Below are 20,894 nucleotides of genomic sequence, written 5' to 3' on the forward strand. Positions count from 1 at the left end.
CTTTCAGAGGCAATAGACTCTTGGGTGGCTGTATCCTGAACTGTCTCTGTAAGCTACTATGCCAATGGGCAAGACAAAACACTAGCAGCAAAACTAACATTTTTTTTTCAGGATTCATAGTGTACGTGAGACTAATCACCATCTGTGTAACATGTTGGCAGCAATTTGAATACAAACACTTCTATTTGCATTTTCTAAGTATGGATCATCAGAACTTGACCTTGTCTACCTCAGACCACTGATTGCACTGGGCTACTTACATGAAAATGAAGCGTATGAACATTCAGGCCTCCTATTTATATCCTCACTGTCCTCCTTTCTACTTTCACAGTTTTTCTGCTGTCAAAGTTGTGAATGGCACTGGTCGGCTTGAATCCAATGTAGGTGGGGGTTGTAGTAAAGCTTATGTTTAGCAACATAGGTTCTCTTTTTGTCATATAAAAAAAAATCATAACTCTCAAGATACAGTTTGATAACTTTAATGAGGCTCTGCAATTTACATTCAGTATGTAATAGTACACAAAATATAAGAAATCACATATACATATAAACTTTTTTTTTGTTTGTTTTACAAGTTAACCATTACAGACTACACAAGCTACATTTATTCACATAACAAAATGGAACATTGATGAGCTTCATTCACTGATCAAACACCTCAACAATTTATGAACCAACATTTTTCTGCAGCTGCTAAAACAACTATCTTCCTTAAAGAACAAATAATTTATGTCAATAGATACACTGGCATCACATTCTACAAAATGAAAAGGCCTAATTGAGCACTGACTGAATACTCCCAGATTTCAGCAGAACCCACAAGAAGCAACAGTGCTGAGCTTATACCAGCATCAAATCTGTACACATTTTATGAACTCTGTGATTGACAAAATAAATCACAGACAAATTCCTTAGGGTAAATGAAGCCATTTCATTTCATTACAAGTTTATGTAACCCATATTTTTTAAACCTTTTTAAAATAAAAAGGAAATAACTTTTAAAACAAAAATTGAACTATTTAAATCATTTTTTATTATTATTATTTTCTGACTCAAACTATTCTCATATACAACATGAATTTGTACTTAGTGAATAGTTTTGGTCTCTCAGAGTGTCTTCTTGGTGAAACAATTTTTATCTACTTAGTCCAAACATATCAACAATTTGCAAATGTTGTTACTTGAAGTTAAGTAGGTAAAAATAACATTAGACATTTCTATATGAAAATAATCCTTCTGCTACAAAGTCTCTGATACTGACAATTTTGCTTCTAAAGAAAGTACAGTCACAAAAGCCAACGCTTCTTTTAGCAGCATTAGAGGTGCAGGGTATAGTCCTGTGTAAAGTCCTTGTAATTTTCTGACACCTTCAAATATACTAAATGTACTCAGCACTTCAGACACATACCCTGCAAACACTGAGTATGCAGTTTGCTTTCACAAACAGAAACCACAATCACAGCACAGTTCCCTGTAGAGCTGCTCATTTGTTCACACAATTATTTCACATGAGATACGCATGACCTTTTACAAATGGAGCCTTATGAGGTACCTTATGAGCATTTCAGTATACATATTAGGGAAACCCTTCAAGAAATTTTCCTCCATTTAGGAAAAAAAAAAAAAGCCCTACTCTTTATACAGGCTAACCACAGCTTTATTCTGTTAATTTCAACAAAATTTATTGAAAAGGCTTAAAACTCACTGATAGAACTAAAAATGTAACTGCAAGCAAGCTGAGTTGATCTGCTTCTAACTGTGTTCCCACAGGGAACCTAACATTTTATCAGTGATTGGAAAGGAACACTTACACTGATGATGTTTGCAGCTCTCCCAAATATTCATGCAACGGTAAATAATTAGGAGGTCAAGTCAAGGAACCAAGCAAACTAGATCATTTAGTACGCTGGCCAGAAGCAAAACATCTTTTCTACATTCAATTGTAAAATTCCTTGCCTATAAGCAAAGAATACGCTTAGGTAAAAGGATGATGCACTTTACCCTAGGAAGCAGTGACTTTGAAAAGGATTTGGGGGTATTACTGGTAGGTACAGCTACCCCCTTTAAAAAAACACCTTGGAGATCATTTTCTTACTTGTATGTTTTCTTAAGAATCCTGCTAAGGTAAAGGACTCGGTAGGGGTCGCTATAAGGAACCCTGTTCACTTTAGTACCTGGAAGTGAAAAATCCGCGATGATTTATTCTACAACCAGTTTTGGAAGGGATGTATACTAAAGTGAATTAAAACATTCAAGCATATCTGTTGGAGTAACAATGTCAAACTGGTAAGCAACAAGAGCAAACCACTCACAATTTAAAACAAATGCCAAACCACTGAGCCTTAGAATTCATTGTAAGGTATTGCCCGTGTATGAGCACTGCTTCCATCATCTCTTCTTACACCATATTTAACTTTATTGCCCTGTAGAACTGAGTGGCTGTAGATTTATTTGTTTGGAACTTACTGGTGACTCAGATATTGCTGCAACCTTTAAAGAATTCTTGATGGAGCTGAGCTCCCACATGTGTAAGTTTATGATGTGCATGCCACAACATCCCCTCGTGATCTTGTACAGGTTTTTAAGTACGGCTTTCCGGAGAAGAATGTACACCCAGGGATCTAAAATCTGATTCCATGTTGCCATTCGGAGAGCGAAAAGTATTGTTTCACAGGTCTCCTTTGAACGACTTGCATTTATCCCAATTCTGGCCATTGTCACCTGAAAATGGAACATTTTAAAATTATATATCAAAAAAAATATATGTCAAGTGAGCATGTAAATAAGCGAAATCATTTCAACATTATCTCTAATATTCACGCCTTCACAAGACTGTTCCAGGGCTGGGTTTTTTCAAGGATAGAGGCCACTGTTAGATCAGGACATTTTTACAAAGGGTATTTACTTTTTCATATTTTCCAAGCCTGCATAAAGAATACAGCACCTTGACTTTATCAAGAAGATTCATACATTTTAAGCTGCAACACAACACAATTTATTTACACCAGAGAAGTAAGAGGTTCAGAGGTTTCTAGGAAAATTTAAGCCATGGTGACAAAGACCACCAATAACCTTCTTCTTGCCAATGGAGCTACTGAGGGTCTCATTCACCTGTGGAGGCAAAGAAAATGCTGCAACACATGGAGAGGCATCCAGCACCCCTTTAGTTTCCCAGTCCAGCTCAGCAGGATTACTTGTGGCAGAGGATATCCAACAGCTACACCAGCCCAGTACGGCTCTGTAAGCCGTGCCTGGCACCCAGCTTTGCAGGGCTGCAGCCTAATCTTTGAAACACCAGCCCTACTGAAACACACAGTACTGGGGCTCCTGCCCCACAGAGACCTCTTTTGTAGACTTTCCACCACTGAGGTTTTGTAACCTGAGTTCGTGCATGAAGAAAGCCTGACTGTACAATGCCAGGAATCTGCCAGATGATGGTAAATTATCTCTCTCTATTATTAATGTTAAAAGCACATGAAGACTTTTTTGGTAGAAAGATGAAACACTGTAAGGCTTTCAGTTCCAAAGCATTTAAAGTGATACAGTAAAGTAACTAAGAAATTAGATAGTTTACAACTGATGTTATGAGTATACTGATTTATTGTGTGATGAGAGGTAGGGCCAGTCTGTACAAGTGCAGAGTCCTATTTTCACAAAGGAACACTGGAAAAAAAAGAAAAAGAAAAAAAAAGATAAAAAAGTGAATGAAGAGAGAAAGAGAAAAAAACTATTGCTTAGGATTCCAGCAAACCTATTTTTACTTCTTCAAAATGATTCTCTAGGCCCTGTTTGTAGCTTGCAGGTCACCACATCTAGGTATAAACTTCCATAGGGAAGTAGAGTGAATGCATAAAAGGAGACTGTGTTTAGTTAAGGATTTGGTTAAGCATTTCTACATGGATGTCTGTCAGGGCAGAGAAGAGAGCCCACAGTACATTCCTAGGGAAGTTGGTAAGACTGGCAGAGGCACAGCTGGGAAACGGTGCGAGGAGGAGGAGGAATGTCTGAACACCATGCCAACACAAACAGCTACAAGTCAGTTCCCTGAATCTGCTTTTCACCCCACAACCGTTGGGTGCATTCCTCTCTGACATCAGCAGACCACCCAAACTTGGACAACTCCTTTGGCTTCTGCACAGGATGCTTTCTCAGGATGGTCCTACATTTTATTTATTAGAGGTCCAACACCACAGGCCAAACTCAGACAGAGTACTCCTTGCTCATGCAAGCAGGACTGGACAGCAAATAACAGCACAACAGAGTTCAGACCAACATCCTCATCTGATATATTGTATGTTTGGTTTAATACAGATATCTAGCTTCCTAATCTGCTGCTTGATGTTTCTGTCGGTACTTCAAAATTCCATTTGTTCTTCTTCTCTTGCATTCTGCAAACTTAATAAATGCCAAATCCAAATGAATTAGAATTCATTTGGAATTAATTTCAATGCCTGGAAGAGGAGGCAGCAGAAGTGGCCATTTAAGAGTAGCTCCATCTGCAATTTGAAAAACTATCATCATTCTTACATCTGTTTTCTAGGAAACTTGAGAGATTCCTTTCTATTTAGTATTTGTCACCTCTAAATGAATCTATTCATTTTCTGTTCAACTTGCTGGCTAAACATAAAGTCCCTCTGTTTTGATTATGTATTACCTTAAAGTGCTATCTAATGATAAGAAAATTTGATATATAATCTTACGGATTCTGATAAGTGGATAAGCTTCATCCAGGACATTTAAGTCACTTCTTGTGAATACTGGACGTGCACAAAACAATGTATTTGAGTACATGTAGAAAACAGAAACTACAACTTATTTACATAGCTAATGATTAAGCAAGTCAGCTGTGAATCCCAGTACTGGAAGTATTGAGATAAAATGTTAATTACAAATTTTGTTTCATACAATAAGTTTGTTCTAAAATTATTTGGGAGTGTTATTCAGAAATTAGAAACTTTCCCTTTTATTTGTATCACTAAAATCAATACAAAATATTATCCCAACTTTTTAAGTTCTGTGAGGCTGACATTTCTATATAGGCCTGGAATAAGACAGAGAATCTCAGTCAAGCTCCAGGCATGGGTGATTCCTAAGTATTTTTATCCTAAAACGCTTGTGCCAGAGCAGCAGCAGTGACAGACATGTCACCATCACATCATCTCTGGGTATGAAGTGAAATAGCTTTTCTGTTCCTCCAAATAACTTGCACTGTCCTGGGAGCTCTTCCACATCTGAGACAACACATAAGACTCCAGTCAAATAACACCGACTGCACACAAAGAGAGGACAAAGAGGGGAACGTCTTGCTACTGCAGCTTTTCTAAAAAGCCATCTGATGATTTGTAGAACAAACCCTAAACTCTAGCTGAAGAGGGTTAGAATGGAGCAAGGTCAATATAAATTATTTATATCACACTTTCATATTCATCCTTATTTAATTTCAGTTTCAAGTCATTTTAAAACTATGAATGATAAAAAGGCTTAATACACTACCATCTCTTTAAAGTGTTTCACTGAATCAAAACATTCAGGCTGTCTGTATTTGCTCCCTGGGTGCGAGAAAGTTGTTACTGAACTGGCACAAGTCACCAGCTCAGGAATGGGGACCAGAGCTTGCTGCAATGCTAAGCCAACTTATGAGAGCGGGACCTCCTCTGAAGGCACAGAAAGGTCATTTTTCTTCTTATTGGACTAATACCACTCAATAATTAGTTCAAAGTGGAGAAACCAATTCAAAGAATGATGCAATTTTTTCCTTTCCTGCAGGTCCACCAGGTTAATATGATTAAGGAACTGTGTTGTTTATAGACAGCAGTACACAAGTGGGAAGAAGGAAGAAGCACAACAGGACAGCATCACATCTGGTTGCCTTTGATCTCTACAGCTGACTGCAATATCCATGCTGATCCAGCGGCGTGACTCAAAAAGTTAATCCTCAGATGGTAAATAATAAATGTAACTCATGACATTTTCTAACATATTTAGAACTGTAAAAATCCAAATAGCATTTTGCTGAGTTATACAATGTTTATATGAATACAGCTGTAATACTTCTCCCTGGCTTATGAAAAAAAAAAAAAAAAAAGAAGTATCACATGATATAACCAATACAATTCAAACTTTCTTTAGGAAAGTAACAATAAAAGCATCAGTGAAAAACAATGACTTTTTAAACCAAGGCTGCCTGCTTGTAAGATATAAAATTACTCTGACTCATGTTAGTCTTTGCTGGTTTAAGGTAAGACCTGAGAATTCCCTATCCCTATAAATAAATACAAAGAAGTCCAAATTTGTGTCAGTCAAGGACTTGACACAATGAATTAAACTTCTCCATTCTTTTTTTTTTTTAACCTCTTAGGTTTCACTAAAACCAAAGCTTACTTTGCAAGTTCCACAAAGTCAGATGGAAAAGTTTTAAAAACATTTTGAAATCATTGACTTCTACAACTGCATCTAGCATCAGAGAACTGTCATTTCCCCTAGAGACAGAGCTCAGTGCAACAAACTGAAAAATATATATATATAATAATAACTCCAGAGCTTCACACCACTCTCCAAATATAAACAGCATGTCTTTAATTTCCCTTCCAATTGGATCTCAATTAGATGAGAACAACTAACAAACTAAATGGCAGTGCTGCTTAGTCACATTCCTGTTAGTACTTAAGGACAGCCAGTCAAAACAAGAAGCAGACTTTAAAGCTAGTTAGGAAATAAGGCAAATTGTAGAACTACTTTGATGCACTTCAGCTCATAAGCTCTAAAACCATGTTCTATCCTTGACTTCACGAAACTGGATAAAAAACAGTCACCAAGAGATTGATACGGAAAGCGGAGCAGACAGGCCATTTTTGTTATTTGCAAACAAATATCAGAAATTCTCTTCCGCTGTAGGTCAACCTCTAGTCTCCGTTTCTCTGTGGGAACCTTGCAGACCCTCCTAAACCTCTTCCTCTTTCTTTGGATTCCAGTTAAAGCATTTCTGAGAATTTCCATCAATGTAAGGAAGTCCATTTTTTTTCCCAGTATTTGCAGAGTACTTGTATCACTGCCATCGATGCCTGTGTTGAATCCAGAGGTGCACGTCCGCTTCTCCTAAACCACAGATGGTATTCTGACTGTGTTCCTCTCCATGGATACAAAAGCATATTTAATTTTGTATTTAAGTATAAAAAAAAAAAATAATAATAATTTTAAACTTCCAGTATTTTTTGGAACTTCCATTATTCATACATGCACACAGGGCACTGTGGATGTTTGTTATCCAGCAACTCAGCTGCATCTGACTTTGCTCTATAATCACTCCTTGCTGAAGACATTCAGTTCTTCTGGGCTTTCCACTCTCCTCAATCAGGCTCAGGTCTGCAGAGGACTTGCAAGTTTATCACATTCTATTACTGTGCCATTAGAGTCAGTGGGATAATTTCTCCATCTGTGTTTTTACAGCTCCATGCGAAATGTTTATGTATGACAATATAATTTCTGAGCAAACATTTGGAAACATCATTTGAAATGAGATTTTTGTGTATGCAAGAATTTATCAAAATTACTGAACAAAATATAAAGTGCCATGACATTATACTCACTCTTTATATTTTATTAACTGCCTTTGGCATGATCACATCCTATATAAGGCAAAAATGCAATTATGAAGTAAGCCTCATAAAAAGAAGGATTTTTGGTGTGCACAAGCTAGCAAACTAACTGAAAATTGAGCTTTTATTTTCTGACAACTTTTTCTTTGGAGGCTAGCTGTCTGCATCTGTTTTACAGTAACATATATTCAGCTTGGGCTCAAAAATAAACATTCCAGGCCACTTCTTTGTTTCTCCAAAAGAATCCAGATAATTTCAATAATGGGATTGATGGTTCTTTTTCCTTTTCTCCTTTCCTCCTCCTCAAAATTACAAATACTTTGGTTCAGCTAGCAGACTATGTAATTACACTAGCAGCTTAATTGATTAACTTATTTGAACAGAGAGAACAATGAATATGGATAGGGAAAAGTTTAGCACTGAAAAGAATAAATGACTCACTTCGTAATGAAAAGACATAAGTCTCCATATCAAAGTCAAATAAACAAGCTGTTTCTTGAGCTGCATATTTTAAAGCTACAAAAAAGCCTGCCTCCACAGGGCAAAGAATGTATTGCTGCCTAACAAGACAACAAAAATCTCTTGCACAGAAAATAAATTTTACAGATAAAATGAAAATATTCTTTACTCGGTAATGCTGAAACTTTACAAGACAACTGCTATGTGTTCTGGGACCAGAAAACAATAGAGTATTCTAATAAGGACCATCCTGAGAAACACAATCTAACAAAATAAGTATTTAGAGTAAAGACTATATGTAGTCAGAATCCATCCATTCTTCCATTAGGGTCAGTTGGGAAAAGTTTCAAAGCCAGGAACTAGCATATCACTTCTTTTGTATTGCTCTGTTTTTTCAGGCTTTCACATGCATTTAGAAAATAATCACAATTTTATTGGTTAAATAAATATTCTCACTGTTTTAGAAGGAACAGAACTTCTCTCACTGAAATGCTACAAATAACCCAAAGGAAGAATGACAATACTTAATACTGGGAGGAGAGCTGTAGAAATACAGAAAAAGGAGACAGTATACAGACAATCAATAGGAGGAAAAAGGAGCTGCAAAGGTCCACAATTATAGAACGAATTCAGTATTTAATTACTGTTATGCACAGGATCAAATCCATGGCTTACAAGCGGACTGGCTTTTCAAACATTACTACACTGTTACTTTGGTCCAACAATCCAAGAATTAGGCTGAATTCTCCAAGGATTCCTTGGACTCATCGCTCCTTGGTTTCAGAGGAATGGCACATATACACTGGCTTTCAAGGCAAATACCACCAAAACAAAAGATATCCATACATACTAGAAGCATGATAAGAAGGGAGAAGAATTCCACGGTGAGTCAGTCACACCACATAGTGGCCTCTTCACCTCTTCTAGAGCTCAGACATGCAGATGGCATTGATGTGTCATCATGCCTGCAAGACCTCAAGTAATGACAAGTCTAAAAAAGAAATGAACCTATTGCCTACCAGTGGAGTTAGACCTTCAGATTAATAGTCTGAGAAATTATGGTGCTGATTACATGGGTGTTGGGAAAAAAAAAAAAAAAAAGAGATGTTAACTTGTAAGTATATTTTATGCATGTTTATGTTTACAACATATACAGCATATCCAGTGGAGAAAAATTTTATCTTTTTAAATATGGACTGAAGTACTAGTTGTTTAATGACTTGTACTATCTAATTTGCAATATTTGCAGATCTGGCTGGAGGCAAAGGAAGTTGTAGTATGTTCCCTTACTGTTATAAATATATATAACTTTATTAAAGCAACTTATTCTATACATCTCTTTGTAGAAGTGCACTGACAAGCTATGAACTGAAATATCAGTGCTAATGAATTAGTATTACATTTACCGAGTTGGAATGTTTAATTTGGAATATTTTTATTTTTAATGTTGGCAAATATAAGGGATTTCTGTGCAGCTGGATGACCTTTAAGGTGGAGATGGAAGAAAAAAAAAATCAAATCTCCATTTAAGAGTGATTTATTTCTCACTACTTCTGCAAACCCATGCTCCTGGTAAACATAAATGACTATTAAATACATTCATTTATATTTCTAACACACTAATGTATTGCAAACCCTAAAACAAACTGCTATCACTTATATGGACCCTTACCTACTCCGTTTCATCTTTTTGTTTTAACACCATTCTGCACAGTGAGGTAGATGGGAATGCAACTGTCCACATCCCCACTGGAACAACAGTCTTCCTCCCGACATCCTCACATCCTAATGTTGGTCGTAACCTAGGTGATGAGGTTGCTCACAGGCAGACTCACTATGTCCTTTACATCCTCACTCACTCCCGTAACTTCAGGGTGGCCATGCAGCACAGGCACAGTGAGCTAACACGCAGTTCAAGCCACCTGAGACAGCTGGCAGCACACGGGTCTGGGATGGCAAGCAGCTGGAGATCAGTCATTAACTTCTGGTCCTCCAATGACAAATTCTTAGTTTCTGGGAATTTACTAGTGAGGCCCTATTTTCTTTAAAAACTCAGTTTCGGACATATTTTACATAAAGGATCATCTTCAGCTTCTTGCATGCAATCATGGAAAAACAGCTCCAGTGCTGTTGAAACCTGTGCTTTGGCACACACAGCTCTTCATGGGGCTCATTAAAAAGAGGACCTAAGAAAGAGCTTAGAGCTGCTCTCCACTCCTCTCCTGCTCTGTTTGCAACAGATAAAGAGGAATCCTTCGGCAAGAGGCAGTGCTTTACCTCCAACACAGCTGAAGTTCATTCACCTCGTCAGCGGTTTCACCTCATTCAATATGAAAATAAATCCAAAAGAATGAACTGCAATTCCTCAAACTTCACTGTAATTCCTGGTGTAAATGATTTTGGCAGTGTTCTGCTACCTGACCATTATGATGTGTAAGAGCAGCATTCACCGATCCCAGCACGGGATTGTGCTCCTGTTCTGTAAACTGTAGGCACTATACACGCATACACCTTCCTTCCTCAGGGAGTTTATAACCTAAGTAACCAGCCGTAATTTAGCTATTTCTGAATATTTAAATATAAAATTTAAGTCTTAAGAGCAGGTGAAACAAGAATGAAAAGTCCTGAATCAGAATTGCTCTATTTTCAAGCTAAACAGCCTATTTCGCAGAAGTGGATCCAAACAATGCATTCTCTCAGACATCAACAGATTCTGCACCAGTACTGAGATAAATAACTTATGCTAGAAAGCATTTATAATCACCATGAAAAACTTAAGATCTTGAATTAACGCCATAATATCACAACAAATATCTCACAAAATATATGAATGTATATTGCACACTGAAGTCTGTCCTGTTAAACCTGGTGAGTACAGAAGAGTTTCTGGAGTTTTTCCGTGTGAGTGTATTTGTCCCGGAGACTTTTCAGCAACAAGTTTACCATTTAAAGGCTTCTGATAGTCAGGAGAAAGATCTTTCCTAAAATAACAATCCAAAAATGGTTATGCAGTGTATGACATTTTCCAAAAACGGTTATGCAGTGCACGATATTTTCAAGCAAGAAAGGCCTGAATAAGTGTCATACCTAAGAAAGAGAAAGAATCCACTCGTATCAAACAAAACTGGAAAGCATCTCCAATTGACTTACTTCTCAATATCAATCACAGCATCTGAAAACTTTAGTAACTGAATAAAGAAGGGGAGGTTAGGTAATAGTAATTTGGCTGAGGTTTTCAGAATTTGATTTTTTGAGATGGCAACTTGAAATTTAAAAAAAAAAAATCTGATAGTCACTGACATCTATCTGGAATTAAATATTGTTTCCATTTTAAACTTCATGGTTTAATACTGTATACATAATATGAATTTAAAAATCAAGTGGCAAGCAATTTTGAAAGAAAAACAGTACCTCGTTGTTTTGAAAATGCAATGCTTTCACACAGTTGGAATCCTGCCTTCCGTATTTTATCTCTCCAAAGCAAACCAACCTCATTGCATTCTGATGGCACTGCATTTTCAGAAGAAGGCTTTACGTAAGTTTTTCTAAACAGCACAAGTAAACATAAATAACAAAAACTAAAATTATGCTTCTCCAAAAGTCTCTAGTAAAGGACAATCTGTCAGCCTCAGCTCTTCTTCCTTTCCTCATTCCCATCCCTACCACAGGACAATATGCTGACTACTTTCCTTTTCTTCTCCAGAACTTCTTTATTGTTGAGAGAATATTTCAGCAGCTCAACTCCCTGACTTCTGTGAGAGGGAGGTAAACATTTACATTTGCATTACAAACATAGCCACATTTAATACATTTTCTAAGTAGTCTATGATAAACTAAGCCCCGGCCCACAGTTAAAAACATTTTTAAAAAATGAATCATATTTCTCAGAAAGGCAAAGACCTTAACAGCTCTACAAACTGTAAAAGGTGAACACAGGCACAGACCAACTCTGAACACTAAAATAGTAACTTTCAAATCCAGTATCACTTTAGGTGCGCATACCCTTCAGTATGACTCAGTCAAAAATAGTGTTCCTTTTCCCACAATCTCATTAATCTCTAAATCAGCAATTTATTCCAGAATATATTTTGGGCTAGAATGTTTGGAATGGCACAGTAACATTTCAGTGATACAACCTTGAGTATCAGAAAGTCATTCAGAAAAACTCAAGCAAGAAGAGTAATTGAACTTGCACAGCGTTAAAAGATATATTGAAAAATTTGGCAAACAACTAAAACTTCACGATATTAAGGAGAGTGAGAGCCCTTATCCTACCATATGGTATGTTTTTTCCCTGAGATTGTAACTTTTACAATGGCATTCAAAGCTACAAGATTAGCTGAACTGAGTATCTCCTTCAGTCTTCAGAAACAGATAACTGAAAACTGAAAGCCTGATTTATTCTTCCAAAGACCACTCTCTTTGTTCACAGTGCCTGTGCAGACACAGCAAGCTCATGGTGGCTGCAGCTTTGACCAGCAACATATATTGCCAGTGGCTGTGTAACACGGAGTGCCCACACAGCAGCCACCCAGGAGATCTGGCAGGCTGTCCCATACACAGCCACAAGGCAGGGCACGGACCTGCATCTTGGGACTTCTTGAGTCTGCTGCTGCTCAGCTGCATTTCCCAATTATGAAAATCACCAGCCAGAGTGCACAAGAGAACTTTTAGGTAGCAATATTTGAAGGCAAACACAGCATTAATAAAGCAACAAGCCTCTATAAATGATCTCCATTGCATATATAATTATATGTAAATATAAAGGAAATTCAAACTGACAATTTGTAAGAGAATACAGAAGGACACTTCAAGGGTAACACAGGTATAAACTTCTGGAAAAGTGTCACTGTGCATGTATATATATGACCATGCATACAGAAATACTAAGACGAGATGCACAGAGGATTACCATGTACAGCAAAGTGTCGTACATTATATGTAACTATGTGGCCTAGAATTTAGTTAGTGTAAAACCTGCAAGCCATCAACCTCCTTTATCATGCATCAACCTTCTTTATCATGCAACAACCTCCTTTATCATGTATCAACCGTGAGCTTGTCTCAGCACCTGAAATACCTGGTGGAACGACTGGGGCTGTGAGGTCAGGGTAAGGATATTGCACCAAGAGCTTATTAGCATAGCATGGGCAGTGCTTTGCTAATATTCTCGCCTCCTCCAGCAGCACGACCACTAAGGCTGGACATCTAGGTTGGACTGATTCACCAAAATGGAAGCTAAATGAAGCCCTACGTGCACAACCACCAAGCCTCGTTGCATATGACAATCTGAGTACAAGAACTCAGAACAAGTTTAGAGCAAAGCAATTAGAATAACAAATTGGAAAGGTAAGAGATGACTTGAGAAATGATGGCTAGAAATTAATCTAGGCAGTAAAAAAAAGCAACTGACTACGAGCTGATATAATCATATGAAATAAATAGCTGAAATCTTTTAAAAAAAATAAAAGGAGCTGCTATTTTTTGAGTTAGAGGGGAGGTAAAACTTGAATGAAATGATTCAGGTAGTTGCATAGAAAAAAAGATCTTAACAAAATTAATTTTTAAAGGTAAAAGTACTTTTCTCAGGCTATGTTCCAAACATGAAAAATATTAGAATTTTCTCCATGTCATAATTTATTTCTGTAGGCGAATGCACTCTGAAATAAACCTCTCCTGTCTGTAATTACAGGAAATTCACTTTGCTTCCCCAGAAACAAAACTTAAAATGTGTTTATCCCTTGAGCCCCACAGGACTTGATGTACGAAAGTCAGAATCTGCTGATGTGAACGCAGCTCCAAAACCAAGCTGTTTCATGACAGGCCAGACATCAAGTCACTGCCAAAAGATCGGATTTATAAAACAATCTGTTTCATCAGCGATGCTTGTCACAAAACACTCCAGTGCAGCTATTCGCTTTGGGAATCCAAGCCCTAGGAACTGCATCTATCCAACAAAATTCGTGTATCCTTAGCAAAGGACTAAGACTAGCAAGGATGGAAAAACGATCGCTTACTACACAAAGAAGTTGATGTCGCTATCTTCAGAACATATTTTCCTGGAATTAATCACAAAGCTAAATGATTTGGACTGTTAGAATAAATGTGCCTCTGTGAACCATTGACCACACAGACTCTCAGAAAACTCATGAATTTCACTAGCTGTTCTGTGTCAGTTTCCTGCCCCTTTCAATTCCTCAAAAGGAGATAAATGTTTCCCCATAAATGAAGAAACAGGTTGGTAACTCCCAGACAGCAGATCCCTTACTGTCTGCATTTAACAATTATGGAGGAATTTAAGGAATAACATTGACTCTGTGGACATTCCTCTTCTCACCTTGGTACTCCATTAAGGAAGGATTCCCACTCAGTGGCAGAAAACTTGAGAAAGCTGTCTGTTTTGAGATGCAAACAAGACAAGAGAAAGCTTCAGAAAATAAATCAGCAGGAAATCCCTGTCCAACAGTCCCAGGAAGAGATCCACATGATCCAGACAATGGGCTCCATTTATGAGAAATGCTCCAGATCTCCAGGAGTCTTAAAACAGAGGTGGTGATAGATTATAATATACTTTTATGTATAATATTAAATGATATTTAAATATTAAAGTATTTAAATACCAAAACATCAAAACAAGTTCATCACCCCTGAACAGGTGCAGAAGTCAAGCTCAGTTCCACACCAGACACCGTAAAGAATGATTCAGGGTCTAATGTTATTTAAAGGTGATTTTAGCACAGGGCAGTGATTGAATACATAACTCCGCTTGAAAAAATATATATAAAATAAAATGTAACAGTAAAGAAAATCTGCACTGGATTACAATATTGGATAGACATGGCTATTGGGTAGCCATGCACGTATGACAATTGACGTAACACCAGACTAGATTAAAAACAGAAGAAAAATAAACAACCCAACCCCCCTGTCAGATGGCCAAATAAATCTAAACTTTCGTATCTGCAAACCACATGTGGCATAAACTGTATTGCCTTCCTCTGCTTTCTCTTCCAAATGTTTGTTTGGTTTCTAATAGCTTTGGTTAGACTGAGGCAGTTCACTCTCAAATAAGGTTTTATTGTACACAAACAGTATATGTATATAAACATTTTATCATATGTGACTCTGTGGGTAGAGAGCATGGGTAAAATTCTCAAAGATTGACACTGACTTCTAGATTTCATGTTGAGAAAAAAATCATACAAGCAAATGGATGTAAAACTAACATGTATTTACATACTTTGAGAAATAATTGCACCTATGGATGCCTTTCAAGAAATACTTATATAGGTATATGCTGAATAAATTATGGAATCTAAACCATTCATTTCATAAATCAAAAGCCCTGAGAGACTGCAGATAAATAGGATGTGTAGATCTGGATCAGCAATCCATCGTAAACCATATGCCTTAACAAATTCTAGATCTCTTTGTTGTAGCACTTTAGTAGGTTCTTGGCAAAACTTTATTCCACTGAATCTGCATGCTCCACTCCTGTCCAGTAAAGCTTGCTATAATGGCACAGTGCTTACAATTCTCTTTCTATTCAGTGATCAGAATGCTATCAAAACCGATTAAAATTTGTAGTTCAGAGACTTAGCTTTGATGCGTACTCTATGATCCTAATAGCTAAGAAAGATAATACCACAAAGGACTCGCTCGCTGTTGTTGCATTTCCCAGACTTTCCAACTCTGTGACTAACACTTTAATTGTTAGCTTCCTTCAAACTTTGTTTCAAGATCTAAATCCAACCTTACACTGACCTTTTAACTTCTCATTTCTAACATATATTTGTCCATAGTGCCAGGATAATTTTAGTGATTGTTTGGCTCATCTCATTTAAAGAGATCTAGAAGCAAAGCATCGAGAGCCTGCAACACACAGAGTGCCAGAAATTTGCACCCCGAATTTATACAGCACCTGATGAATAGACCAGAGTTGCTAGTATATCACCTTCACCTGCAATCCATTCCCAAAAATTACCAAGTACAAAATTAAGCAAGAAGTCATTCACAGGTGTATATCACCAGCTGATTAGAACACCAAACTCTGAAACAGCCCTGAAAAAAAAGATGTGCTGGTATAATAATTCATTGTCGACTACAACCTAGATGAAGGCCAATACTTGTAACGTGTTGCACTGTGATTTTATTAAAGACTGTCAAGATTTGAAATATATATACAGTTTTATAATTAAAAAATTGAAAGGTATAAAAAAGTTACTAAAATCAAACTGAGTAGTTGCAATTCTGTGTTCCTTCAAATGTTGAACAAAATAACTCTTGAATTAAAAACAGCTATAGCTTTTTTGACAGGCAAAGTGCAATCTGTACTTTGCAACCTGCAAAGTGCAAGAAGGACAATTATTTTATAGGAAAATAAATGTCAGTGGAGGATAAAATACTGTTTTTCCATGAAAAGTAAAGCCACCCCTTCAGTCACTTGATAACCTAACCATTCTGTGGCTTGCCCCAGATGAATTTCAGAGTGTTGGAAGTTACTGGAAGAAAGCTCATTACATAAGCTTTCTGCACTGCTCGGATGACTGTTTATCCTGTGTATTCAACAGTCAGGACACTGACAAAAGCCAACATGAATTTAAACTATGTTGTAGAGCAAGTCTAGAAAAATCAGCAGAGAAGCAGGGGCAATTCTGTCACTGTTCAACAAAACTGACAGAGGTTTTGTGCATTTCAGAGAGGCGGACTTATATCCCAACACTCACCTTCATGTCCATGGTACTGGGTTAATTGGCTACTACCTGCCAGATAACACCCAATTGCTGCAGCTAGGCCATTATCAGTAGCTAATTTAGAACCAGTTCAGGTACCTCCACACTATACCATAGCCAGTCAGTAGATGAGATACAGCTGGAGCCGATTCTGATCTCAAATTTGAATTTCTATTTTTGTAAATCTCTAACTAAATTTGCTCCTTGTTCACGTCAGAGGAAAACTATGGGACACTGTTTCTAGGAAACAAAATTAAGATTTAATATTACTTGTGACTTAGCCTCTCTTACCCTAGCAAAAAATTCAAACTGCTTCAGTCAGGTTTACTAGAGTAAACAGAGTCATTTTCCATACCGCCTTCAAAATGCCATCATACCACAGAAGCCGTCAAATTCCCGTATCATAATCCTATTTCCTTTAACACTACTCACTGACAGAGCACATGCTATCCCGAGCAACACTTACCACTTCGGAAGAGTCACAGCATTTACCAGCAAGCAGTCCTAAATTACAACTGGGACAGCTGAGAAAAAGCCCTAAGTGCACAGAGAAGTTTTGCCCATGATCTGTCCAGATTACAAACCCAGCTTGATCAGGTCTAAACCGAATTTTTACATTAACCCACTGCCAACCCTGTTTTTTTAACATAATTCTTAAACAAAGTTCTTAATATCCCGCTAACGGAGTGGAGGATTTTTATGTTCTGAACTGTTATCTTCTGTAACACATTTCGCAAGTAGCAGTAAACTGTAATAATAACAATGAACAGACTACCATAAATAAAAAAAAAATGATAGGAAGCACAGTACAGACTAAACAGAGTTACCACTCCAAGATTTCACTGAATTTTTGGCCAACCTCAATACTTGCTTTAAGTTATTCTACCACCACTCTGCTACCACTTTCTGCTTCACAGCACTGGAAATAAAGCTTTCAGAGTCCCTGCACAGTTTGTTCAATTTTCTTCACTCTTGATCACAAGTGAAGAATAATTACTATTTTTGTTATAGATGCATAGGTACATATGTCACGGGCAATATGCTGTAAAATTAATACTTTAAAATGTGAATGGATCTGTTATCGCAGCTAAAGCACCTTTAAACCTGGAGATAAAAAGTATAAGTTTTAGACAGTGATGTGCATTAAAAATTGGCAAACACATTAGGCTCTTACCAGGAATGGACTCCAGCAAATGCAAGAAACACACATTATAGCCAAGAGCTGAATGATCATTTCAAAATGATGAGATCTGCCTTGTCTTTGTTGACTTTTAAATTTGACCCTTAAGAGGGTAATTCCTGTGACAGCATTGCACAAGAATGAAATAGCAAGGGCCAGTAACCCAAGGCAAGAAAAAAGTAAGAGATAAAATCTGTCTTCCCAGTCCTCAACATGTTCTGTTTTATAGAAGCACCAGGTCCTCGATGCTTGAATTTGATAGGCTCTAAACCTAAGAATAGGCAGCAAAGCTATAAGAACAGCAAACAGACATACCATAGTCAACATCATTTTCACATGTTTAGAAGTCATTTTTGTAGAATGAAATATTGGCTTAGTGACTCCAATGCAACGTTCAACAGCCATCACGCTGCCCAGGAAGAGCGGGCACAAACCAAAAAAAACCATGCAGATGCCAAAAACACTGCAAAGAATGTTGGACTGGTTAAATCGAATCCAGTCTTTGTCCGACGCATACACGAACACTGCAATGGCTCCGTTGATGAGGTGGCCAAAGAGATCTGTGATGACCAAGCCACTAGCAAGAAGCAAAAAGGATGCTTTCGATTTCTGTCTAAATCTCTGGTATGCTTTCATGAGAATTGCTATAGCAAGACTGTTGGACAAAATTCCCACTGTCATGAAGATTATTGAAAAGAAAACCGAAATCTTCTTCTCTGTGTGGCAGGTTGTGTTTTTTAAGATTCCAAATCCAGCCAGCCCAGGTGATTTTGAACTGTTCATGGTTAGGAGAGGAGAAGTAGTGTTCAAAACATTTCAGCAGTCTTGCAATCAAAAGGCATCTGTAATATTAAAAAAAAAAAAAATACGCACAGAGTGTAAAAGGCATGCCACTGTTCAAATGACATTTGAAGCAGAAATTCCACAATGTTAGTCTGTGGTACAAATCTAATTTTCCTGTTTTCTGAGCGATATGATATGTCATCATATTTTAGTGCAGCAGCCACAGGAAAAAACAATTATCTGCACACATGACACAATATAAGTGTAGTTTACAGTATTTTCTGCAAGCCTATTATACAGATAATGTATGCCATATATATAATGCACATGTACATATAATCAGAGAAATCATCAATACATTACTGTGGTTAACCTACGTATATAAAGAAATGTTTTTGTAACGTACTCCTAGAATGAAAATATTTATCAACCCAACTACAGTCAAAAGTGAAATACTCCAACTAGAGTGTTTTGAGATGCTAATCACACTCTATTTTTCTTCCCTCCCTGTTAAGCATTTATTTTCAAAACAATGTCCCAACATCTTCCAAGTAATTCTCCTCTCACAACTCAGCGTTTTAAAGCTTTAACGTAACCGGTCCTGAAGTCCCCAGCTTGCTCGCTGAAGTACCAGTGTGCACCGCAGCCGACCTCTGATACCGAAGCCCATTCTGCGAGCTACTTTACGCCTTATCTCCCATCTCTACTCTCAGGACATTCCTGATAGCAAAAACTTCCCACGCAAAAAGGAAAAAAAAAAAAAAAAAGAGCAGGCTTTAGTAAGGCAAACAGGCAGCGAAGTTATCTCAGTTACTGAGCCAGGTCCGACGAAGCCGGCTAAGCCCACGCCACCCGCGTCTCCGGCGTTACGGGCTGCTCAAGGGGGGCGCAGCCGGCAACCCCCCGGCCCAGCGCCTTCCTCGCCTACCTCCCCGCAGCGCCCTGCCAGCGTGGCGACAGCGGTGACAGAGTGACAGCAGTGACAGCTTTGACAGTGGTGACAGCGAGCCTCCCGAGCACGTGGAAGGGCTGTTCCCACCGCAGCGCCCCTTCGCCCCCAGCAGCGCCCTTAAGTGCGCGGCGCCCCGGGGCGGGGCGAGCCCACCACGCCGGACACCAGCGCCACCGGCAGCCCCGGACACCGCCACCGCCTCCCCGCCGTCCCCGCCACCGACCGCCGCGCACCGCTCCTACGCGATCCCGGTGCCGGTGCCGGTCCCGATCCCGGTGCCGGTGCCGATCCCGGTCCCGATGCCGGTGCCGGTCCCAGTCCCGGTGCCGGTGCCGGTCTCGGTGCCGGTGCCGCCGCCCCTCACCTCCGTTCCTTGGTGCCGGCAGAGGCGCGGCGGAGCAGCGCGGTGCCCCCCGGCCCGCCGCCGCCGCCCCCCCTGCCGCCCGCCCGGCGCCGCCCGCCTCCCGCCCTCCCTCCGCCTACCCTCCCGGCCTCCCTTCCTTCCCTCCCTCCCGGCTTCTCTCCCAGCAGTCCAGGGTCGCCTTTTCCCAGCCCCTCTGGGCTGCTCCGGCAGCCTCCGCTGCGGTTCGGGCACCCAGAGCCCCTCAGCTGAGGCCTCAACCCTGTGGGGCTGCGATCGGCCCCCAGATCGGAGCAGGGGAGATGGAGGAGAGCAGCCCTCCTGCGCCAGTCAGCACGGAGCAGGTGCTGCCTCTCTGTGCCCCGTTGCAGAGAGGGCTCCGGTGACGGGGACCGGGCTGCCTTGTCCTGTCACAGCACCAGGGGACGAAGCCACGCGGCAAGGTCACCACAGCCAGGCGGGAGGAGGTGTTGCCAGCGGTGCTGAAGCCACAGCAGCGACAACAGCTCATGGGGCAACCGACTTCTGTTACCAGCCAGGTGTCCCTTCACTTCCCACACAATTCTTCCCAACCATCCCCTTCACCGGTGCACAGGGAGCTCAGGAGGGGGCAGCCCCCAGGAACTCTGCCGTGGGATGTAGAGGTGCACATCACCAGACACACGGCCCTCGCACCCACCAGATCACGCAGAGCTGACGGCGTTCCTTGGGGCATTTCTCCACTGGTGCAATATGACATCAACATGGCCAGATGAGGAGTTAGTGATGAACAAGACATAGAGATCCAAGGGTTCTTGGTTTCACATCACATACTCAGCTTGAAGTTACAGAT

General features: G+C 39.4%; 1 protein-coding gene across 7 annotated transcripts; it reads right to left on the reverse strand.

Annotated features, from left to right (window-relative positions):
* Window positions 1-463: 463 nt before the first annotated feature.
* PTGFR (prostaglandin F receptor) lies at window positions 464-20,174 on the reverse strand. 7 transcript variants are annotated; one of them, XM_048059231.2, is made up of 3 exons: window positions 20,066-20,174; window positions 17,961-18,808; window positions 464-2,721 (listed from the first exon to the last, which is right to left on the reverse strand). In XM_048059231.2, the coding sequence occupies exons 2-3, from the start codon at window positions 18,747-18,749 to the stop codon at window positions 2,416-2,418; spliced, it is 1,095 nt and encodes a 364-aa protein (XP_047915188.1). In that variant the 5' UTR covers window positions 18,750-18,808; window positions 20,066-20,174; the 3' UTR covers window positions 464-2,415. The 7 variants fall into 7 exon arrangements, with proteins under 7 accessions (XP_047915188.1, XP_047915187.1, XP_066857474.1 ...); XM_048059230.2 differs by having other exon boundaries at window positions 19,944-20,153; XM_067001373.1 differs by having other exon boundaries at window positions 18,282-18,808; window positions 19,935-20,153.
* Window positions 20,175-20,894: the final 720 nt, after the last annotated feature.

Source organism: Anser cygnoides, chromosome 8 (genome assembly GCF_040182565.1).
Source record: "Anser cygnoides isolate HZ-2024a breed goose chromosome 8, Taihu_goose_T2T_genome, whole genome shotgun sequence".
NCBI lineage: Eukaryota > Metazoa > Chordata > Aves > Anseriformes > Anatidae > Anser > Anser cygnoides.

What these genes read in the sequence shown, in the direction of transcription:
- PTGFR (XM_048059231.2), bottom strand. Translation starts at nt 18,749, where the DNA reads ATGAACAGTTCAAAATCACCTGGGCTGGCTGGATTTGGAATCTTAAAA. An exon ending in TTTGCTGGAGTCCATTCCTG is followed by an intron (nt 2,722 to 17,960) that starts GTAAGAGCCTAA and finishes TTCCATTTTCAG; the next exon opens with GTGACAATGGCCAGAATTGG.